Genomic DNA, 23,790 nt, shown 5'->3' on the forward strand with positions numbered 1-23,790 from the left:
ACTGTGATCGCATGTAGATGTTTTTCGAATTATATTTCTTTACGAACGTCGTTTAAGGGAGACTCTGAAATGAGATCGTCCTGGAGGATCTGAGTGGGCCCGAAGCCCACTGACGAGGGTCCAGGTGCGAGAAGAAGAGGCAAAGCCACAGATACAGAGAGGGAGGAGAGGACCATGTGAAGGTGGAGGCAGCCGGTGGCGGACAGGCCGCAGGGAATGTTGGCAGGAGCCGGAAGCCTGGGGAGGCAGGGAAGCCTTCTCCCCTCGAGGCTTTCAGATTTCTGGCCTCCAGAACTGTGGGAGAACAAGTCCCTGCTCTTGGGAGCACCCCCCCCCCCCACGTTGGTGGTACTGTGTTATGACAGCCTTGGGAAACCGGTGCCGATGTGCACATATTTGGGGGCGATTATTCTGCTCAACGTGGTATATTAATGATACAGAATTTTTTTTTTAAGATTTTATCTATTTATTCATGAGAGACACAGAGGGAGAGGCAGAGACACAGGCAGAGGGAGAAGCAGGCTCCACGCAGGGAGCCCGACGTGGGACTCGATCCTGGGTCTCCAGGGTCACGCCCTGGGCCAAAGGCGGTGCTAGACCACTGAGCCACCCGGGCTGCCCTATGATACAGTTTTTTGCAGTTTTCTTCCCCCCACTTCTTCCAATCCGCCTTATTCTGCTTTGTATCTATTTGTCCTTCTAGAAGTTGCCTCGGATGTCTGGTTTTCCTCGGGTGTTGCTCATGGGTAAGCATGAAGTACTTAAAGGCTGGTTAGAAGCTCTGCCTGGATGCGTAGGACTCACTGACTTGGTTTACTGTACGGTGATGTCAGTGGCTCGTTTTGCTGGTGAATCTCTACTAAGAGTATATTTACGTCTTATCTCTTCAGCAGGTCACCGTCCCCGGAGAAGGATATTCCAGCGTCCTCTTTCGATGATACAGGTGCATGTTCTTCGTTCTAGTTGAGGAGAGGGCTTGAGAGGTCTCAGCACCAGCTTCTAAGTTGAGTTCTCATTCTTATTTTTGGTTGTTTTTGTTTTTGTTCTGGAATGGCCGGCTTTGTCCTGATAATCCAACATAGGCCTCCCTGAAATCAATAACTTCAGGAGTTAAGTTTCTACACTGGGACCCTTGACTCAGACAAAAGAACAGCTGTTTATTACTGGGAAACACGAGAGACACAATTAGCGAGGGAGTTCCTGTGGTTGGGTTTATTCCAAAAACAAGAAAATTCACGATGTTGAAGACAGAGCTAAAAAAAAAAAAAAAAAAAAAAAAAAAGATCAGTCCTTTTCAATAGGCAGTTTCAAAAGTAGCGCCAGTCAGAGTAGTCATCAGGGAATCGGGCGTCTTCCTTCTGTGAGGACATGCGTCCTGTCTCCGATGAAGAGCATCTCCGTGTTCCCCCGGCAACGTGGGAACTTCTGGCCGTGCCAACACACACGCAGCTGGGCAATCGAGAATGTTCGTTCTCCGCGGGAGACGCTGACCCTGTGTTGTTTGCAGCCCGTGCTCCAGGAGGTGGACATGCACGCCAACCTCGGGCTCAGTCGTGGCCCAAGCCCCAGAGGGAACCTCATGACACCAAGAGACACTCGCCACCGTGTCTTCAGGTTTCCAAGCCTCCTCTCTCTTTAGTTCCTCTTGCTCTCATTTCTTTATTTTTCTCGTGGGCCATCACCTCCCCTTTCTTTTCTTCTCTTCTGCTAGTAACCTGATGGACGACCCCGGGCTTTGGATCGAAACGCAAAACAAGTGAACAAAAAGCTGCTGTTTCTGGAATCGTAAGAATGGGTGGTGGAAGGGTTTGGATCCCGTTCCCTGGGGAGACGTCTACACTGCACTGGGGGCAACCCCAGGTGGGATATGCTCACGTGGTTTATTTGCATGAAAGGCACAGATGTGTCGACGTGTTGACGGTTTGCCTTCAGGCCACTGACAAACCTTTATCTCTCTGGAGGCCGGAGACGATGGCGCATCTAGCCAACACTTAAAGATCCTCTAAAATGTCACATTTCACCACAAAATTACTTTCAGCTTCCTAATATTTCAGGGGCCATGCGTGTCTTAGGAGCCTGCTGAGCATAGGCCTCCTGTAAGCTGCCCGCGATGGTGGGCGCAGGCGCCTGGCACAGGGCCAGTTAGCCGCTTGCAGGCACGACTCCTTTCCTTTCTGAAAAATGCACCTGCATGGAGCTTGGGGCCCGGGTGGGCCGTTGGGTCATCCAGCCCGCCAGCACCGCGAAGCTCACCCCGGGGATCCTCGAGGCCACGCGGTTACCTTCAATTCCCCCGACAATAAAGGACACATGACAGATACTTTATTTCCATCAACAGTTCAGCAGATGATGGGTTGGTTTTACTTGAACGGTGCTTTACCTCCTCGGCAACCCACTAAGGAGCCTGTTTTTATTTATTTATGTTTTAAAGATTTTATTTATTTATTCCTGAGAGACACGGAGAGAGAGGCAGAGACCCAAGCAGAAGGAGGAGCAGGGTCCCTGCAGAGAGCCCGATGCGGAACTCGATCCCGGGACCCCGGGGTCACGGCCTGGGCCCAAGGCAGCCGCTCCACCGCTGAGCCCCCGGGGACGCTGCCCGACGCTTCTGTGCAGTGACGCACCATCTTCTGCGGCTCCGGGCAGAGGTGGGACCGGGAACAGCCAATGCAGGGAGAGGGAGCAGCTCCGGGGTTCATCAGGCCTAACTGAGCTGAATCAGTAAAGTGCAAGGTGACGGGGAATGGGAATACCTCGATCGGGTCGCTCTCCGGGTGGGTAATTCAGATTCCTGTAGCAATTCCAACACGGTCCCCTGTGCCAAGTGCACTGCCCGACTGCGAGGGATTTTCGAGTCTGGCCTTTACAGGTGAATATGGCAGGGTGGGAGGGGAGAGGGCATGGGGCGAGGCCATAATACCATCCGGCAACCGGCGCCCTCTGTTCTCAGGGTCCCCCCTTTCTCCATGAGGGATCTTCTTTGCAGCAGGGCCCCCTCCCCCTTCAAAGTTGCACCGCATCCTCTAAGTCACCCAGTGCGTTGAATCTGCTGGCTGTTTGGAGAAAATGTGGTTAAACTCACTCATACTGCAAATGTCTAATAACCCCAACTTTCCAAGGATATTAGCATCTCACAAGACCCTGGAGGTTCACGTTAAGTGATTTCACTAATTGAAAGGATTTCTAACAGAAGAATCTAGTAAAATAAAGAATTGTGGACGTGGTGGGGAGCCATCTGGTCACAAAGCAAGGACGCTTTCTTTCTGCCCCCTGTTCCAGACCTCACTTTGTGCTAAAGAAAAGGTATCTTTCTCGTGGCTTGCAGACCTCTTTACACTTCCCAGATCCCTATTTAAAAGGCGTATATTATACCACTTGCAACATTAAGTTGCTGATGAGAGAGTCTGCTCTCTTGTTTTAGGAAAAAACATATGCAGGGAAACCTTTTAGTTAATTCGCTGTTGCAAAAAAAAAAAAAAAAAAAAGGAAGCAGAGAGTGTAAAGGATGCAAGTACAGATTCGAACCGCTCGAGAAACAGATGTCTCCCCACCTATGCTCTCCGTGAAAATGTGATCCCTCTACCCATAGCATTTTCAGTTCTGTAATTAAATTCAGTTGCATTGTTAATGTACTGTTGACATTAACTTGTATCTCATATACACAAGACTGGGAATACACACATGTTAACTTGAAACAGCTGTTCGCAAAATTACTACAATATGGCCCGGACTCCTTTTAGCCATTATGCCCTTCCATTTAAACATGATTTGCATCTGTAAGCACTTATTATAGATAAAATTATAGGAAGATTTATGACAGAAAAATGATAAATTTTGATGCTACATTAATATTGCCTTTGACAATAGTTACGGTAGAAAAGGAACGCTGGTAGACTGGCTGTGCCTCTGAGGAGTCGTGCCCCAGGGGCGGGCCTGGGGCCAGGGCCTGTGTGCACCTCCCGCCCGCTGCAGGCTCGGCACCCCTGCCGTCTGGTGGCCCCCGTCCTCGGCAGGGCACAGCCTCCGGGGGCAGTTAGGGGGTGCACCCCGCCTCGTGCTGCAGCCTGTTTCTGGGTGGCTGCTGTCTGACGCGCCGACTGTTCCCTTTGGAAGCCACAGGACCCTTGTGAGGCTCCGATGCATGAGGCTGGGCAGGATGGGGCGCCACAACCCTTCTGGTTGGGGAGGGGGGCCAGCAAAGGGCCTGAGCAGGTGCTGAGGGCAGCCACAACTGGGGCACGGGGGCCGTCACCTCTGTGTGGCCTGCCCAGGCCCTGCTCCGCATCTGGGCCCCCCGCTTCCCGACGAGCTCACCCCATGTCCAGGCACCACCGTCGGGCCCCACCCCAGTCCCCAGGGCACATGGCGGGGAGCCAGCGAGGGGCCCTTGCCCCAGGGCCCAGGGGTGCGCTCCCTTCCTTAATGCCCGCTCCGGGCCCGGGGCCAGTTCCACGGCCGGCGCGGTCTCTGGCGCCCGAGCCTGCGACACTGTTAGGGCGTCTGTGTTTTCCAGGTTGTGAAAAGGCACCGCTGTCTCTGTCTCTTGGTGTCGGGCAGCGGACTCCACGCCGGGAACGTGATGGGGACTGTGGAAGGGGCCGGCCTCGGAGGCCGCCTGCTGGGGCCTCGTTCCCCGCTGGGCAGGATGCGCGGAGCGCGCAGTGGGGCTGCCGATGTGGCCTGGGCAGGCCCCGCGCCCAAAGCGGCTGCTTGATTTCTCTGGGGGCCGCAGAACGTTCTGGAGCTAGGTGACAGCGATGACTGCCGACCTGTGCAAATATGCAAAAACCCCACATTGAGCAGCAGACTTTAAGTGAGTGGACTTTACGGCAGGTAAATGGTATCTCGATAAAACAGTTAAAAATAAGGATAAACACAACCAACCGAATGAAAAGATCCCTTCCTCCCGGAGCTGATAGTCCAGGGGCACAAACTGGGACACAAAGAGAGCTAAGGGCTGGCAGGGGGTAGGGGGAGGCGCCGGGGGGCCGAGGACAGGAGTCCCCGAGGGGTGACATGTGAGCTGAGGAGGGGAGACCCCTAAGTGGTGGGCTCCTGCCCCCGCTAGACGCCCTGAGACAGGAGGTGAGGGAGGTGAGGGAGGTGAGGGAGGCTCGGCCCTTGGCCTCCAGGGCGCAGGCTCCTGGGGGGGAAGGGGGGTGCAGGCTCCTGGGGGGGTGAGGGGGGTGCAGACTCCTGGGGGGTGAGTGGGGGTGCAGGCTCCTGGGGGGTGAGTGGGGTGCAGGCTCCTGGGGGGTGAGTGGGGTGCAAGCTCCTGGGGGGGAGGGGAGTGCAGGCTCCTGGGGGGGTGAGGGGGGTGCAGACTCCTGGGGGGTGAGTGGGGGTGCAGGCTCCTGGGGGTGAGGGGGGTGCAGGCTCCTGGGGGGTGAGTGGGGGTACAGGCTCCTAGGGGGTGAGTGGGGGTGCAGGCTCCTGGGAGGGGTGGGGGGGTGCAGGCTCTTGGGGGTGAGGGCGGTGCAGGCTCCTGGGGGGTGAGTGGGGGTGCAGGCTCCTGGGGGGTGAGTGGGGGTGCAGGCTCCTGGGAGGGGTGGGGGGTGCAGGCTCCTGGGGGGTGAGGGGGGTGCAGGCTCCTGGGGGGTGAGTGGGGTGCAGGCTCCTGGGAGGGGTGGGGGGTGCAGGCTCCTGGGGGGTGAGGGGTGCAGGCTCCTGGGGGGTGAGGGGGGTGCAGGCTCCTGAGGGGTGAGGGGGGCACAGGCTCCTGGGGGGTGAGTGGGGGTGCAGGCTCCTGGGGGGTGAGTGGGGGTGCAGGCTCCTGGGAGGGATGGGGGGGTGCAGGCTCCTGGGGGGTGAGGGGGGGCGCAGGGTGAGTGCATGCAGTACCGTGCACAGGGGTGCTGTGTGGGCACTACCGTGCGACCTGGTGGCACAAGGACGGGGCAGAGCTGCTGGATGAGGGGGGCACATCCAGACAAGGGGCGAGGTCGGGTCAACATGCAGCCTTGGGTGGGCAGTTCCAGTTTCACCCCAGGAGCCCGCTCTCCCAGTGCCTTCCTCCCCAGCGTCCCCTTCCCACCTCCTCCTCTGCTCCTCACCCTCTGCCCCTGCACCAGGGGGAAGGCTCTGGGGTCAGGGTCCCCGGAACAGCCCTGAGGGGAGGGCGCCAGGGACCCAGGGCAGGACCCAGGGGAGATCCCAGGGAGGGGGGTAAGGGGCAAGACCCAGGGTTGGTCTCCCAGGCAGGGGGACAGTTCCCAGGGGAGGTCCCGGGGAGGGGGGAGGGCAGGATCCAGGGGAGGTCCCCCAGGTGGGAGGCAGGACCCAGGGGAAGTCCCTGGGGGGGGCAGGACCCAGGGGTAGCCCCCCAAGGGCGCCCCGGGGCCCACGAGGTCTCAGGTGGCCCCGAGCTCCCAGGCTCCCAGTCCGTGGCCTGGTCCCGCAGCACCCCCCGCCCCCCTCCCAGGCCGGCCTCTTCCGGCCACATTCCCCGCGAGCCCCCACGAGTCCCCAGGAGCCCCGCTCAGGGCACCCCGACACAGGGCACCTGTTCTCAAGGTTTCACGTGCTGCTACGAATTTAAAACTAAGAGCAATGCTTTAAAGAATGGACGGCAACGGACACAGGATCACTGGCACTTCTCCGGCCTGCAGCTGGGCTGTGTGCGCACAAACGTGCCTTCAGACACTGAAGTGTGGACCTGTGTTTTGTCATTGTGAGTATTGCTTAAAATAATCCAGAATTCCCATTTTCAAGTCCCTTATCGATACACTGTGCCCCGACGCAAGCGGAGGAAGGCTTGGTCTCGGCCCAGCAGGGTTCGGGTCTGCGGAGGCAGCTGGCGAGTCAGGGAGGGAAAGGCATTTATTTTCACTGGATTTGATAACAGTTTACTGAAGACGATGCCCAGGGAGGCTTCCACCAGAAGAGAACTTGACTTCCAGAAACTCAGTACTTCAAAGACTTAGGATGACCCCGGGAAAGAGAAAAATCCCACTCAGGCCAATCGCCCCCTTGCGACTGCCCGTTCTTCTGGGAAATGGGAACCTGAGATGCAGTGTCCCTATCAGGCTCATCTTAGAGTCCATAAATAATTCATGGAAAATATCAATTTATTTAGAGGACAGGTGGCCAAGAGAGAGTTCGGGATGTTTACCGATAACCTGGCCCTGGAACTCCATCCTATTGAAATGATTCCTGTTCTTGGCAAGAATAACTTGTGCTGAGGGTTGTATCCACACCCTTTTAAAAACATGCCATTGATTTTGCATAACTAATATGAGCATTGAAACGGGGACTCTTTAGAGACAAGTATGTACAGAGACCAGGTTTTCCCCAGGGGGTGTGCACATCTGGCAGAAACCGATGAACCCAAACATGTGCCGTTTGATGACTGTACGCACTTTAGTCTACCAAGGAATGGTTTTATTTTCCCCCTGTGCTATTCCCCATTCGGACCAAGTTTTATCTTATAAGTAGAAGAGGTAGTTGCAAATAATTTCATGCCCTGCCAATGGCATAGGCACCAATTTTTAACAAAAGTCTAATAAAACTCTTTTTATGATACTGTAAAACTGGAGAGCTCATGGCCATTAAAACATAAGCTTCATGTTACACGTAATTAAGGCAAAGAGGAAAACGTAAAACACGTAGGTTTAAGAATGTATGTTGTATTACGTATTAGGTGCACACAGGAAACACCGCCTAAGTTCCACCTCAAAGACAAAGCTAAAGACAAGCAGAAAACATCATGGTGGGTGAACGAGTCCAGGGCTGAAAATGAATTGCTACCTCAGGTTCTCCAGAGGGTGTACAGTGTTGGAAGTTCGGGGTCATTTTCTCTTTTTCCTGATTATAAAGAAGAAAGCGTCAGTAGAGACACATTCAGCTGCTGTTTGGTTAATCTAGGTTATAATTTTTCATCCATTGAAGTTTGAAAATTATTATTTTGTCCTTAGGAAGGAGGACTTGTGTATTAAGAGGAGGTTTGAAGAGATGAGCAGGCTCTGTCCAAGGCAACTGGAGAAGGTGCTCATAACTTTTATCTGTTCTAGAACCCAGTGGGCCAGGAAGGCCTGTGCTGTAGCCCCTCCGTTCCACCCGTTCTTTTTTTTTTTTTTTTTTAAGATTTTATTCATTTAGAGAGAGAGAGAGGTGGAGACACAGGCAAAGGGAGAAGAAGGCTCCATGCAGGAGCCTGATGTGGGACTTGATCCCGGGTCTCCAGGATCACGCCCTGGGCCAAAGGCAGGTGCTAAACCGCTGAGCCACCCAGGGATCCCCCGTTCCACCCGTTCTGATTGCGCTGGGCCTAACGGATTAACCTAAACCATGTTTGCCCCAGCGTTGGCATTTTGTACCATCCTCTCCGCTCAATGTGTTCACTGCAGAGGGATGTCAAGAATTCTGAACCCAACTATTAATGGAAGATCTACTGGAGACCAATCAACCTCTTATATCTCAGTGGGCATACGACTGATTAGATGTGATGACGTATGCCCATTTTACTTTAATGCTCTTAATATTTTTTCTAATGTTTAAATTCATGATTTAATCTTACAAGCATATAGATTATAGACCCAATAAAAAAATCAAATCATAGAGTGTAAAGAAAATTAAAGTGTTGACCTCAATGCCATGCACTGAGAGATTCCAATCTGCACATTTTGGACATATTTCATTATAGGGAAAAAATAGAAATACAATGAACAAAGTATATAAATAGATAATATGCCATCATCATTACATCGTTTAGCTTACCACTAAAAGTTGCATCAAATTGATGTATTTCACCAGCCAACCATAAAATAAGGAGATTTTTCACTAAAGAGTTGGGAGTCGATTGAATACGTTTTATATTTATGACACCATGTTACTTCTGAATTCTGATGTATGAATAATCAATTATAATCACTCTGATTCTTAAAAAGATCGGAACATTTTAATAAATTTTATAGGAATTAATTTTTCATGTAATAAAAGTAACGAGATGACACTACTTAAATTTCCTAAGAAAAATGTCTTGGTTAGATACATGTCTCCTTATAACCAGCCAGTCAGCATAGATCAAATTCAAAACCTAATCTACAAAAAAAAAAAAAAAGAAAAAAGAAAAAACCTAATCTACCTGAAGAGGATGACCTTATAGGAACATAAAGCCCCTTTTATGGTGTGTTCTCTAAAAGGAGCTGTTTAATTTTGTTCTTCTTATTATTTGGGGTTAAGTAATTATCTTCATTTACATTGCAAATGTACTTAAACTTTGTAAATATTCTTGATAAGTTTAAGAATTAGTGTTTTGATCGTGTGTCGCATGTGTTAAAGCATAGCAATCCGACACCTAATGGAGCCCTAAAACAAATTCTTTATATTTCAACAAACATAAAGAAAACAAATGGAGCCCCATTATAGGAGGACTGCATGGTCTATATCAGTTAGAAAAAAGTGAGTTCTACAGCCCCCTACACCAAGTGACTAAATCATAAAAGAAATATGGAAGCTGATAATAGCAGTTGCTGCTGCAATAAAAACATGATAAAAGGTTCTTTGACAGTTGGAAACCTTGGAAGCCTTGCCAAATACAAGATCGAGGCTGGAGGCACTGGTACCCTCCTGCTGCCTTTAGGAGGTCTTTGGGGCTTCTGACAACTTCTGGTTCATCCCTTTAAGTCAAAGTGATCTATCAAAATGCCTTAGTTTCCAAGAACAATCAAAGTCATTTGAACTTTAAATACACATTAAAAAAAAAAAAGGGGGATCCCTGGGTGGTGCAGCAGTTTGGCGCCTGCCTTTGTCCCGGGGCGCGATCCTGGAGACCCGGGATCGAATCCCACGTCGGGCTCCCGGTGCATGGAGCCTGCTTCTCCCTCTGCCTGTGTCTCTGCCTCTCTGTCTCTCTCTGTGTGACTATCATGAATAAATAAATAAAATCTTTAAAAAAAAAAAAAGGACTCCTCAATCTAGTCAAAATGGTAAAATCTGCTGTAGCATCATTTGCCCTTGGATATCCGTTTTTGAAGTTACCAGCCCATATGAGCTTACTCCAATTTATGTTCGCTCATTTTAAATGCAATAATCCCAGCCACTGATTATGATGACATTTTTCATTTTTGATTTGTTTCTTTCTGCAAGGTGAAAATTTACAGGGAAAAATTCCAGATACTGATGATTCTTTCAGTATTTGCTCAGCTTATGGGGCCTATAATATTTCATGAGATCCCAACCCCGACAATCTCTCTAGGCTCAGAACCTCATTGCTGCATGAGACCTTCTGGTCTCCCCACCGTGTCAAAGCATGACAGTTTTGAAGTAATTCTTAGGGGGTTACATATTTTTTGACCAGTTTCCGTATATCTTCTTGGAATCCTTCAGTGAAATGGAAGCAAAAGAAGAAACTTCAAATGCACATCAGCATTGTGTTTTCCCCATAAACATCACCCGCACTATTTCCATTTCAAAAAACCAGTGATTGCTTCCAATGCTTTCTAAGTGGAAATTATGGTTTTGTAGAGTTGGCTGCTAGGCCCAGGGGAAACTGACAGGAGAAGACCCGAGGGTGAGCCCACTGGCAGGCAGCGGCGAGCACCCCCCTTCCTCGTATGTCCCCACAGGATCCTGTTCGCCTACTCGGATGGCTGGCTAATCGCTCTCTGTGCTTTTAAATGCACACACGTGCACGCGCGCACACACAAGCGCACACACACACAATGTCGACGGGGTGCTTGGAAATGCTTATGCAGTTATTCTTGACTTTTAATATTGTCAATGTTTTCTTTAGTTTAGTTCAGTTTAGATTGGATACTAATCAGTTCTTACCAGAAATAATACACTTCCTTTAACTTTTACATCTAAAAATACATTTAAATAACTATTCCTACGTTTTGCCCCTCTCAACTTACGAACTTGCCAAGTACATACAAGTACACGCGCACACACACGTCCATTTCCCCCCGTGTTTTTTAAGGAATAACTAAAATGATGCCTAGCATTCCAGTGCCTTATCTTTAAAAAGACAACAAATAGCTCTTCGCTGCACTATGTTCAAAAGTTGTGGTCATTGTACAGCAGGGGGTTCACGTGATCGATATTCAGAGGATATGGGGACTGGACGGTTACCCCGCTAGACCACCTTCAGAGAGCTGAGTCCGTATAACGTCCCTGCCGCGTAATCGCCGTATGGTTGCATACCTCCAGGAAAAAGGAAAATAAAAGATACTCTCTGAACACAGACTGTTACCAGTAAGACATTTATTAATAGTATTATTACACTTGTTTCTAAAATCTACTATTATTTCAGTGGTGAAGAGGTAAATGCCAGACTAACCTCAGTCAGACGGTTATTATAGTCAAGTTGACAGTAAATTACAAGAAACACCCACTGCCTATAATCCTGTTATAGAGTATGTGACACATTAGAACACGGCGGAGAGGCTGCGCGAATTGGCGACGTGTTATATCATTAAAAGAAAATAATCGAAATCCCAGAAGTGGTGCTTGCATGTAGCTGCAGATTTTAGAAAAATATTTCATTTTAAAGGATAATTCTGTACCATTAAAAAAAAAAAAAACCTATCATCGGTCAGAGGCAGATACGTATTGTTTATATCAAGTGATAATTGTGCTTAAATATAATTTAAGATAGTTAAATATAAACTCATGTTTACTTCCATATAAAAATATATATAAAAATAGAGTATTTAAAGAGGTGGATGTTCATACTACAGAACTGATTGATCAAAATAGTCTTTTTTTGATATGGTAATGAAATTGAGGTATTTGTACATTTTGTAATTTCAAACATGGATCGAATAACCCTCTCAGGTTTTCTTTCGCCCCCCCCCCCAAAAGAAAAATATCCCTTTAAACACCGTTGTAACTGTGGGATAGCTCACAAAAGTACTTGTAAAATAAAGGAATTCACTATCTTGAAATCAACATACAGAAGGGAAAGTTCTCAGTACTAGAATTGGGTGTGTTGTATACGTATGTCACAGTTCTGATAAAAAAATAATTTTATGCCTACCCTAAATTTGGATTAGATAAATCAAAGTAGAGTCACTAGTAACATAATATTTGTGGACGTATACAAATACTGTATGAAAATAAATGCCTGGGCACCTGCAAAAGGCTAATCCTTTGAAAATATTTACATAAAATGTAATCTTTAAATTACACAGGGCTCTGACAGCAAACACAAGCTCTCTTAAGTAATATCATCAGTTAAACATAATAGAGTAACACACTTTAAAATTACGTATTTAATTAACTTAGACTGAAGTTTCCCATCCGAGTTCAGAGACAGGATAGGAGGGAATGTTCATGAAAAGTACAAAGAGTGCAAAGTTAAAGGCATTGGTGTTTCAGCTGTAAAACAGTACACTTCCTATGTCTCTCATAGAATCGCTTCGAATTCCCTGTGGGTCATTCCTGTTCCTTTCCTTTCGTGTGTAAAATTTATGAGGGATGGGAAGAAATGTTTCTCATAAGCATTAGATTCACAAAGCCTAAGTCACCATCAGCATCAGTTGCTCTCCAGGTACGAGACACAAGCACAATCCGTACCTGCCAGTGGAATGTAACTGCCTTTTCCCCCTTTTCAATATTAATGTACCGACAGAGAAGACAACGCAGTCCTCAAGGGCTTTATCCTTCTTGTCCGCATAATTCAAGTGTCTGTATTTCTCCTCATTATCACAATGCAATACGTGGCCCACGGTGATTTTAATTTACGATTATACTTCAATTAACCTTTTTCTAGCTCCAGGTTTCCTTTTGAAAACAAATGATTTTCAAGTGCACATCTCGGCCTTACAGAGCTGTGGGAAAAAAGGGTTATTATTATTCTTTTTTTTTTTTTTTTTTTTTTAGCCATGTGTGCACTGGCGTGGATGTGTGCGCCCGGGTGCGTGAAGGTGCGGCCGATCCGAAATTCACGTGATGTACAGGACTTGGTTCTCAGACCACTGTCCAGGTGAGAGGGGGCTTGCCTCTAGCGCTGGGTTCTCCTGCGGGGAGTCTACGCAGTCCTTCCACCCGCACAGATCCTGCTGAGCAGGATTTCAGAGCAAACCTGGTTAATTGGACCTCTGACATGATACGGTGACTGAAAATTTGTTACAGAGTCTTGTTGTCGTTGCTGTAGTTTGCTTTGGTTGCTGAAATATTTTCCCACGATGTGATTTCTCGACTGTTTCACTTTAATGAAGTGATATTCTCTGGGTAACTCTGATTTCACTACCTGCAGATAAAGAGCAAAAGAGAGTCAAAGTCAGGGACGTTCGAGCCCCGCACCGAGTCGTGTAACTCGCTGACAGACGTGGGCGGCATCCTCGGGACACAGATGTGGCCTCCAGGACATACAGTATGATCTGCGAAGCCCAGAGTCGGGGAATTAGCTCTCAAAACCAAAAAACAAAAAAGCTAAGAGGCCGTCACCCTCCCGTGCATGGGCCGAGCCAGGCGAGCTGTGGACGCGGCCCGCGGCCCACCAGGCCGATGACTCTATAGACGTCTGTACGTAGGTGAATATATTTTATCTTAAACTTCTTTAAACAGGCAGACTTATAAAGCGTTTATAAAGCATAAAAGGATACAAGACCGCGGTTTCCTCCCAGCTCGGCCTCCCGCCTCCACCCACTCAGCCGCCTCCCCAGAGGCCCGTGTGCGACTCACTTCTTCGGGATTCCACTCACCGATGTCTAACGGACGTCGGCACGTCCATACAGACAGGGAGGCCACATGAACAGTCCGTTTGTACCGTGTGCAAAAAGTTGCGCTGGTGCTACTCTATAATTGTGGGTTCTTAAAAATGTTTGATTTTATTTAAAATTCAGTTCATTGACGTGTAGCATATGGTCAGTTTCCGAGGTAGCATGATTGTCGGTCTTAGTCACTGGGTTAAAGCCACTCGGGTTGTTAATACCAACAATCAGAGGGAATCAGGAGGGGGTCAAAGCAGAGATTGTGAGGAGGGCTGGGAGGGAGGCAGGAGGAAAGATACTGGCAAAGGCGTTTAGGATGTCTTCATAACTGAGTCACGAATCATTAATTCAATTTACTGATTATTAATTTTTAATGCAATCGCAAGGTATTATTTTCAGCTCAATATGGATATATAATAAACTATGTATTACTGATGACTGAGGAAGGCAACACTAGTTCACATGGATTTTTAGAATTCCTTTAAGTGCTATATAATGACTTAGAGCCACATTTTTAAAAAAATTCCATATAAGAGAATACAATAAAAACAGCTCCAAAAATACAGAATATTTAAACAAACACAGGCCATTTATTTTAAAGAGAAGTATTTTTAGTTACGTGCAAGTGAGCATCTACCCTTTTAGAAAAGTTATTTGAACAGAAGTTCTGTAAAGATCTGAACCAACATGTTAATGGTAGTGATCTTGGTAGAGGAATTACAGGCGATTTAAAACGTATTCTTTGTAACTTCTGGCCTTGGCTTTTTTTATTTGAATACAACAAACGTGCATTCCTTTATAATCATAAAAATGTTGAAGCTATTCCCATTTTGGGGGAAAAAACTGTAATAGCAATGCATTTTAAAACCAATTATACCCTGCTAACCCAGAAGAAATGAATTGTTTTCCTGTAGCTACGGGAGGTTTAGTTTTTTATGACCAGGGCCTCAGATGAAGTGATTTTTAAGAAGCCCAGCGAAATCAGTGGGTTGTGGTAAGGAATCCCTACGGATGGTGATGCAGAGCTCAGTTTGCAGTCAGCCACTGATGAATATTCCAGGTCCCAAGGTTGTAAGTTGCTGTTACGTGCGGCTCTTTCCACCCAGAGCGGTTACACTACGACTTAAAGATGATGGGCTGGGAGGTGCACCAGCGTTTTCCCCGAAGGTTCCGTCCATCTTGGAGGAGGTGTGTATTCAACGATAGCAAGATTAGCGAAGGTTTTCAAGGAAGTTTGTTTAAGGAAACATTTAAGCATAAATATTACATTCGACCCTGAAAAAATATTATTCCAGTGTTCTGAAGCCAAAATAAGGTTTCTTTTGTTTATATAATTTTATCTTAAGGTCTGGTTTTTGCCATTGCCAGATGATCTGCATGCTAATTAAATGCAAAATAGATAAAAAAATATGTCCCATTGCAAAAGGTTATATAGTTCTTTACGAATTATTTCAGCATTTTGTGTGATTTCGGGGCTGTATGTGATGTTGCATTGCAAAGGTTGGCTAATGCCAGTGTAGATGCTTACGGCAACCTCAAATGTGATTTATAAAAGAGATAATACAAAAATGTATATTTCCATTTTATCCGCTGAAGCGTATAGCTTCTAACGCAAGAGTCGTGTCAGTGTCTTGCCAGATCCCATGGAAAGGTGGATAATGGATTTCTATTTTTAAACCATGAAGGTGGGCTCTGAGAAAGGAAGACAGAATGACGGTCTCCTCCAGCTTCTGAGGGCTGGCCCAGTGCCTCCCATAATGCCAGTTCTCACATATGAAGATCGATTCCTACACCTCTATCCCAGAGCTTGGCCCAACAACACTTAATTCAGTTGGATTCCTTTGAAAGCTATCTTGCAGGAAATAATCCAAGATGCTAAGTTTCCTAATTCCTTGCTTAAGCCAGTATTACCCCGATATTGACTCCTGAAAGGTGACAAACCGACAGAGAATTACTTCAATTTTAATTTGTCAAAATAGAGATGCAAAAAGCCCTCCCAAATGCTATCCTAAGTGGAATCCAGAAGCCTTTAAAAAAATCCAGCAGTATTATCCGCTATACCACGAGCACATACAATTTATTCCAGGAATGCAGGCTCTAGCATTATGAAATATTTTGTGATAGGAAATTACCAGAGAATTATTTATAACTATATGATTGCTTATCTTGAAACCCAAAGGAATCTACTGAAAAATAATGAGATAAAGTCAGTATTTAAAAATCAGGCAGCATTTCTATATTCTATCAATAATAAGAAATACATTAGATAGAAGATCCCATTACAATACTAAAGCAATTTCATTCAGTTCGGCAATTACGCAGGTGAAGAAAACACAAAGTTTAATGAGAGGAGAACGGTAACAAATGGAAAGCCATACCACGTTAGATCCTCCCAGGTTAATTAAAATGCTATTCCAGTTGTAATCACAGCAGGATTTGGGGAGACATGACAAAGAAATCATAAAATACATCTTAAAAAAAGAATGTAAGAAAATAATCAAGACTAATTTGGCAAGGGGGAAGAAAAACCAGTGACGAGGGGGGATTTCTAACACCCTCATCAATAACGGGGTCTACCGCGGCCTGCCACAGACCAAATTTATTGGTTGCATAAGCCAAATAGAAGCAGAGTTCACTACTGAGAAAACATAGGGACGTTCATACTACAGATTAGAGCTCATTCCATAAACTGCTACTCTTCCCTAAAAATGTCTACGGAGCAATAAGGTCGTTCGAAGTAAAGCCCACTGTTGCATAAATCTAGTGACCACGGATGTCGATAGCCTATGCGTTTTAATTACATGGAATTACAATCGAGAGTGTAGGTTTAAAATGGAGCTATGGACCAAAGTGCTAAGGAATCTGCAGTGGTGAAGGGACCGAGAATTAAAGGATGTATATGATATAAAGGTAAGAATTTTTTTCTTTCTCTCTCTCTTTTTTTTTTTTTTTTTTGAGAGCAGGAGTGAGCACACATGCACTTGAGGGTCAGGAGGGGCAGAGAGTGAGGGAGAGAGAGAATCTTAGGCAGGCTCCAGACCCAGCGTAGAGCCCTACACAGGACGCCATCTAATGACCCAGAGGTCATGACCTGAGCAGAAATCAAGAGCCAGATGCTTCACCAACTGAGCTGCCCAGGTGACCCAGGATTTTTTTTTTAAAGGTTTTAAGTAATCTCTATACCCAATGTGGGGCTTGAACCCATGACTCTGAGATCAAGAGTCGCCCATTCCACTGACTGAGCCAGCCAGGCGTCCCTAAAGGCAGGAATCTTTAGTTTTTTTTTTTTTGTTTTTTTTTTAGGAATCTTTAGTTTTTATTGTATATACTTATTTATATGTGTTTGCAGTTAATGGGAGTTCATGTAATCTCTTTACAATAGAAAAGCAGCAGTAGAGAAACAAAATGATGCCGCGTCTTGTAAAATTAAGATGAGTTATTGATGATTTAATGGTTTGTTTGTTTTTCTACGTAACATCCAACTTTCAATCGTGAGAGTCCCCTGTGAGGAAGCACAGGGAGTAGTTCAGACGTGGTCCCTACCCTCAGGGGGACTCTATAAAGACACATGTCTAAGATACTTGAAGTGAGAACAAGGATAAGGTGACTTCAAAGACATCTTCCGAGACTTGCCCCGAGGTCAGACACTGTGCTGTTCCCAAGTAGTGAATGTGAGCTACTTCGTGCTGATTTATGGTGGGCCTGATAACCTGCTCACGCAGCAATTCTGTCTTTGAACTTATTTGTGAGACTCAGTATCTGGCTTTGCTGTCAGACTGCTGTCTCTAAGTTTCACAATACTACTTCATGCCACCGACTCTTATGGTCTCCAAAGGGAAGGAAAAGGGGTTGTCTGCTGCTCTGCTGCACGTTTTAGGCTTGGAAATGTGAGGCCGGGGAAAGACGTTTGGAACCTGTACAATACAGAGAGCTAATTGCTTCTTTCCTTTGATCTCTTGTCTGGAAATGTGCCCGTCTGAGTCCTTCCCAGAAATCAGAGGACCATCAGGATTATTGAAATCCAACTGAAGTGTCACCTGGAACGTGGCTTTGAAAGGGAGGTGTTAGCAATACAAATGTCACGTCACCCCCGGGGCGTAGCATGGTAGTTAATAGTAGACACCTAAAGTGAGCTCGCGGAGAACATCAGTGAAAGACTTAGGCCTTGAGGGGATCCCCGGGTGGCTCAGTGGTTTAGCACCTGCCTTTGGGCCAGGGCGTGGTCCTGGAGGCCCCGATCGAGTCCCGCATCGGGCTACTGACGTGGAGCCTGCTTCTCCCTCTGCCTGTGCCTGTGCCTCTCTCTCTGTCTATCATGAATATAAAAAATATATATATATTTAGGCCTTGAACCAAACACAAGACTCTAGATGTTTCTGTACGGTGATCATCTTGAATAGGGACAGATTCTAACAGTTGGATGCCACCAAATGCTTGTTTAAATTCGGGTGCATGTGCCTCGGTGTCCATCGACAGATGATGGATAGAGAAGCTGTGGTCTCTGTATACACTGGGATATTCCTCAGCCGTTAGAAACAACAAATACCCACCATTTGCTTCGACATGGATGGACCTGGAGGTATGATGCTGAGTGAAGTAAGTCAGTCGGAGAAGGACAAACATTATATGGTCTCATTCATTTGGGGAATATTAAAAATAGTGAAAGGGAATAAAGGGGAAAGGAGGGAAAATGAGTGGGAAACATCAGAAAGGGAGACAGAACATGAGAGACTCCTAACTCTGGGAAACGAACTAGGGGTGGTGGAAGGGGAGGAGGGCGGGGGGTGGGGGTGACTGGGTGACAGGCACTGAGGGGGGCACTTGACGGGATGAGCACTGGGTGTTATTCTGGATGTTGGGAAATTGAACACCAATAAAAAATAAATTTATACAATAAAAAAATAAAAATAAAAAAATAAATTCGGGTGCATGTGACTCAAGCACCGACAAGGAGACGTGTCTCCCCGGGGGGAATAAGGGACTGTTACATATGACTGAATCCTACACACGTACGGGATTTGGGAAATGTTTACGTTACTCCAAACGCGAACGTCGACCGACAACTCTTCTGAGACCACGAAGTAACCCAAAGTAACTCCGGGTCTTTAACTTTCGTGTGCTGCGTGTGTTGCCGTTCACTTTCTTTTCTGCATTTACTGCTACAACTTATCTTTGAAATCAGGAAACCAGAGTGAAGGACGATGGGCCTTCATGAAGCGCGATAACCTCTATGATCACAAGGGTCGGTGTGATAATAAGAGTCGTATTTTTTTTTCCCCGTGGCAGTGCTCACCTTTGGATTAAGTTACGTGAAGAAACAGACTTTGAGGAGAGATCACAGTGTTTCAGAACCATGATACATTTCGAATACATTAACCCCGTAGAAACACAGGAGCGATTTCGGTGCTGGAATCAGCTGCTGTCGTGACAACAAATGGTAGAAGACGCAGCTGGTCACGTTTTTCTGTGACTCGGTGGCAGCAGGAATTGAAATTCGTGCTTCGGCGTGCAGAAGTAACTTTCCCCCTTCCACGGGCTTCTTACATGCTAAGGGACCTCCGCGCTCGTCCCGCAGAGCTTGCCGCATGTCCGCGTCATTAAGGACTTGGGGGCTCGTGTCTGGAAGGGCACAGAAGTGGCTGCCGTTCGCCTTGGCGGGCTGGCTGGCTGTCGCAGGGCTGCCCCGACACGTGAAACGCGGTCCTAAATCCCACAATGAAACGGCGCGACTCTTACTATTATTCCTGCACGTGACTTTAACACTCAAAGTTGGTGTCACATAAATTGGAGTAGTCAGCACCAGTGTATCACCGTGTCGACTAACCGCCGCATCTGAAATGACTTTGAATCCTCAAAAAGTCAGTACCAGAAGGGGAAAGCTCGCTGAATTGGAAACGCGTCCGGCAGCTTATAAGCAAATACCTTTCCTAAAACTGATCTTAACCTGAATAACACCCAGGGAGCTTCTGATGTGGTTCCAGATCCACGGAACAAAATAGAAAACAATTTTCTGCGGGGCCGGCGTTCCAAAATCTCTCTAGACCGGATTAAGGGGGATGTTCTGGTTACAAACGCGTTTCGCGGACGTGGACGGGACATGAGGAGGAGGGAGGGTAATGCTTTTCCGAGGCTGGAAAACAGGACACTGACCAAAATGTGCTGCTGTGGTCTTTTAAGATAAAGGTGCACTGTGGAAGTGGTTTTTATTGGGTATCGTCATTCTGCAGACACGACACTGAGTCCAAGATCCAGTCACCAAGTTTACGACCCGCTGACAAAGTAGCCTAAGAAGTCACAGAAATGGAATAAAAGCAACAAACACCAGCTAGAAGCCAGTGCTTCTAATTCGTAGCTCCACTGCAGGAAATCGTGCAAGTTTTACAGATAATGAGGATTTTTTTTTTTCGTTTGTTCGCCTCCTCCCCCCCAATATTTAATCACGGCCACATGAAATAAGCTATGTTTGGATTGAAGGGAGTCCAACTTCGGAATGGGTCAAAGATGCTGAGGATTAGAAGGCAAGACTGAAGTTTCTCTAGGAATGAGGAATCGCTTTTGGCTTCTGGTGTCTCCAGACTTGCGACGTCTCCGTCCCTGTGTCTGTCTACCCAAACCCGGGCCCTCACAGCGCCCACCCTCACCCAGACCTCCACTTCCCGCTCTGGGGCCCGGTGGCCAGGAGCTGCACACCAGCCGTCCCCAGTCCCGGGAACCTGCAGCTTCTGCTTTGGCTTCCTTGGCGGCTCTGCGGACACTAACTCTGTTTAAAGGCCATTTTCTGGGGGCGCCCGGGGGGCCCAGGCCGTGACCCTGGGTCCCGGGATCGAGTCCTGCATCGGGTCCCCACGGGGAGCCTGCTTCTCCCTCTGCCTGGGTCTCTGCCTCTCTCTGGATCTCTCATGAATAAATAAATAAATAAAATGTTAATAAACAGATAGATACATACATTCCATTTTCTCAGAGACTGAATATTTGTGTCGCCGACTCTTGATATTATTTGAACGGCCTTCATCGGCCCGAGGATGACGAGCTGAGCCCCTGCGCGGCTCTAACTCCACGTGCGTCCTGGGTCTGGGAATCTAAGTGACCTCACCCCACGGGCGTTAGCTCCCCTCGCTGACTCTGCAGCTCGGAGGTGGGGAAGCGCAGGCTGCGGGGAAACACGCTGTGGGGCCCACCCTGCACCTGCCGCGCTCCTCGGGCCCCGGGACGGACAGCGGGCCTTGGGACGGACAGCGGACTCCAGGAGGGACAGCGGGGCCTGGGAGGGACAGAGGGGCCCTGGGAGGGACAGGGGGGCCTGGGAGGGACAGCGTGCCCCAGGAGGAACAGGATAGTGGGCCCTGGGAGGGACAGGGGGGCCCCAGGAGGGAAAGCGGGGCCCCAGAAGGGAAAGTGGGGCCCGGGAGGGACAGCAGAGCCCCAGGACGGACAGGACAGCAGGCCCTGGGAGGGACAGAGGGGCCCCAGGAGGGACAAAGGGACCCCAGGAGGGAAAGCGTCGTCCCGGGAGGGACAGTGGGGCCTTAGAGGGACAGAAGGACCTGGGAGGGACAGAGGGGCCCCAGGACGGACAGCAGACTCCAGGAGGGACAGTGGGCCTCGGGAGGGACAGCGGGCTCCGGGAGGGACAGAGGGGCCTGGGAGGGACAGCGGGGCCCCAGGGTGGACAGCAGACTCCAGGAGGGACAGCGGGCCTCGGGAGGGACAGCAGGCCCCGGGACGGACAGGACAGCGGGCCCTGGGAGGGACAGAGGGGCCCCAGGAGGGACAGCGGGGCCTGGGACGGACAGTGGGCCCCGGGAGGGACAGCCCCCCGGCCGCTCGTTTCTGTCGGAGGAGCCGTGTGGCCGCGCGTCCCAGGTGGCGCTCCCCGGCTGCTGGTGTTCCAGAAGGTCCGGGGAGACGTTTAGGGCTCCGCCCTTCAGGTGCCACGTCTCATCCTTTGGCCCGCGCCTGCAGGTCTGGGGCCACCCCAGATGCCGTAGAAGAGGTCGTGTATGTGCACGCAGCTCTTGGCCGCGCGGGTGCGACGGGGCCTCCAGTCGTGCCACAGTCGTGCGCAGTCCCTGCCGCGTGGGCCCCCTCCCTCAGGCCCGGGCCCCAGCGGGGCTGCGGCAGGTGCACCCCCAGCTGGCCTTCTGCTCCCTCAGGACCCCGGGCCTCTTCCCTGTGGGCCTTGCTGGCCTTCTTCAGAGGAACTCGGGGTCTTGTCTGCGACGAGCTCTCGTGCTCGGGCTTTCTCTGGGGCGGGGGCGGTGGTCAAGGGCTTCGTGCCTTCAAGTCTTCGGGGGGCGCGGCAGGTGCCAGAGAAGACCTGCGCCCGTGGTCATTCCACCAGCATTTCATCTGCTCCAGCCTTGACTTCTCCTCTCTGCTAGTGATGCCCACGTGCGTTTAGGGAGGTGTTGACAGTTGTTATTAAAAGAAGGAAAGCGGGCAGCCCGGGGGGCTCAGCAGTTTAGCACCCGCCTTCAGCCTGGGGTGTGATCCCAGAGCCCCGAGATCGAGTCCTGCGTCGGGCTCTCTGCATGGAGCCAGCTCTTCCCTCCCTCCCTCCCTCCCTCCCTCCCTCCCTCTCTCTTTCTTTCTCTCTCTGTGTCTCTCATGAATAAATAAAAATTTTTAAAAATACATAAATAAAAGGAGAAAAGTGGTTCTGTGGTCAAAAATGCTTGGGAAGAACTGGGTCAAACTAAGCTAAATAGTTTCTTTGCCCTAAGGGCTTTTTGGATCATTTAAAATACTAATGTGATCTGAGAATCCTGCTAGTGGAGGAGTATACAGGATTTCCCAAACCACAGATCCTGTTTTCACTAGCCTAGAACATCAAAGCAGAAAGCAGGGAACGCCTCCCAAGGCCGTTCAGGTCCATCAAACTAGACTCCCGAAGCTCAGTAGTACCCCTCTGGCCCCCAGAATGAGGCTTCATTGCCAAAACCAGGACACGGTCGTGGATCACCCCGTCTGTGTCGGGCAGGCTGCCCTTAGAGGCCCGGCTGCAGGGGCTGGTGTGCAGGCTCCTCTCGGGGTCCTCTTACTGCTCACCCCAGAGTGCCTGACGCCCTTTGTTTGGCCTTTACTTAGTTCTCCTTCTTAAGAGGAGGTGTCACGGGTGTTACTGCCGTTCAATACAGGATGCCGATCCTGTACCAAAGCATCTCAGGAAAGGCTGGGCTCCCCCAGGGCTGATGAATTCATTCTCAGCAGGCACTGATCTGTAATCTGATCATCTGGCAGATAAAGCGAGAATTCTTGCAGACAATGGAATGAGCATTCGTTATTTTGCACGGAAAAACACCGTCTGGAATCCCCGTCCCCACAGAGGGCGTCAGGAATGGGAGGCCGGGAAAGCTCCCCTGACTCTTCCTTAAGTTCTAGGGCCATTAAAAGGTTTTAGGTGACTAGACTGGATTGGAACCGTAGAAGCACCCTGGTGGGGATGTGAAGGATGAATCTGAGCCGTTGAAGGGGGAGCTTCCAAGACTGGGGCAAAGAAGTGCTAGAGGAGAGGGAACCTGGAGCCAGCCTGTGCAGGTCCCAGCACCCCACCAACTGGCCCAGCCCTCCCCGACACCGTCGGGGCCTGCCCCCACCCCTCCTGTATTCCTCATGTATCCCTTGGTACTGATTTTTCCCTTTCTGCCCAGAAACGGGAAAAGCAGTTCCTCTCATAAACCGCCCCAGATCACTTTCTCTTCTAAGTCCAGTTTCTTTCCTTTTTTCCCTTATTTTCACTTGTTGAAAGGGTGACCAGCCTCCTTTCTCATTTCTTATACTTCTCCGATCTATTGTGGTCTCCTTTGTGCCCCCAATATTTTACTGAAATGACTCATATGATCAGAAAGGACCTTCTCACTGCCAAACCAATGACTGTTTGTTTTAAAAATCCTTATCTTCAAAATAAAATAAAATAAAATAAAATAAAATAAAATAAAATAAAATAAAAATCCTTATCTTACTAAATTTGCCCACTACTTTCGACAGCAGTAAGGCTGTTTTGATCTCTCCTTACAAAGTTCCACTGTGCCAGGTTTTCTCTACTAGAGTTGTCCTCTGTCGGTTTATTCTCTCAATTCAAATACTCCTAATTCTAAAAAAATAAAATAAAATAAATAAAAAATACTCCTAATTC

The 23,790-nt window shown here is 48.5% G+C and overlaps 1 protein-coding gene across 2 annotated transcripts in view; it reads right to left on the minus strand.

The window, feature by feature from the left end:
• Positions 1-11,187: 11,187 nt before the first annotated feature.
• CPED1 (cadherin like and PC-esterase domain containing 1) overlaps positions 11,188-23,790 on the minus strand; it is a 260,855-nt gene continuing 248,252 nt past the window's right edge. For both annotated transcript variants that reach the window (XM_072783304.1, XM_072783303.1), the window contains exon 22: positions 11,188-13,192. In XM_072783304.1, the coding sequence (XP_072639405.1) occupies positions 12,971-13,192 (222 nt within the window). In that variant the 3' untranslated portion in view covers positions 11,188-12,970. The remainder of the gene's footprint in view (positions 13,193-23,790) is intronic.

This window comes from Canis lupus, chromosome 18, assembly GCF_048164855.1.
Source record: "Canis lupus baileyi chromosome 18, mCanLup2.hap1, whole genome shotgun sequence".
Lineage (NCBI taxonomy): Eukaryota > Metazoa > Chordata > Mammalia > Carnivora > Canidae > Canis > Canis lupus.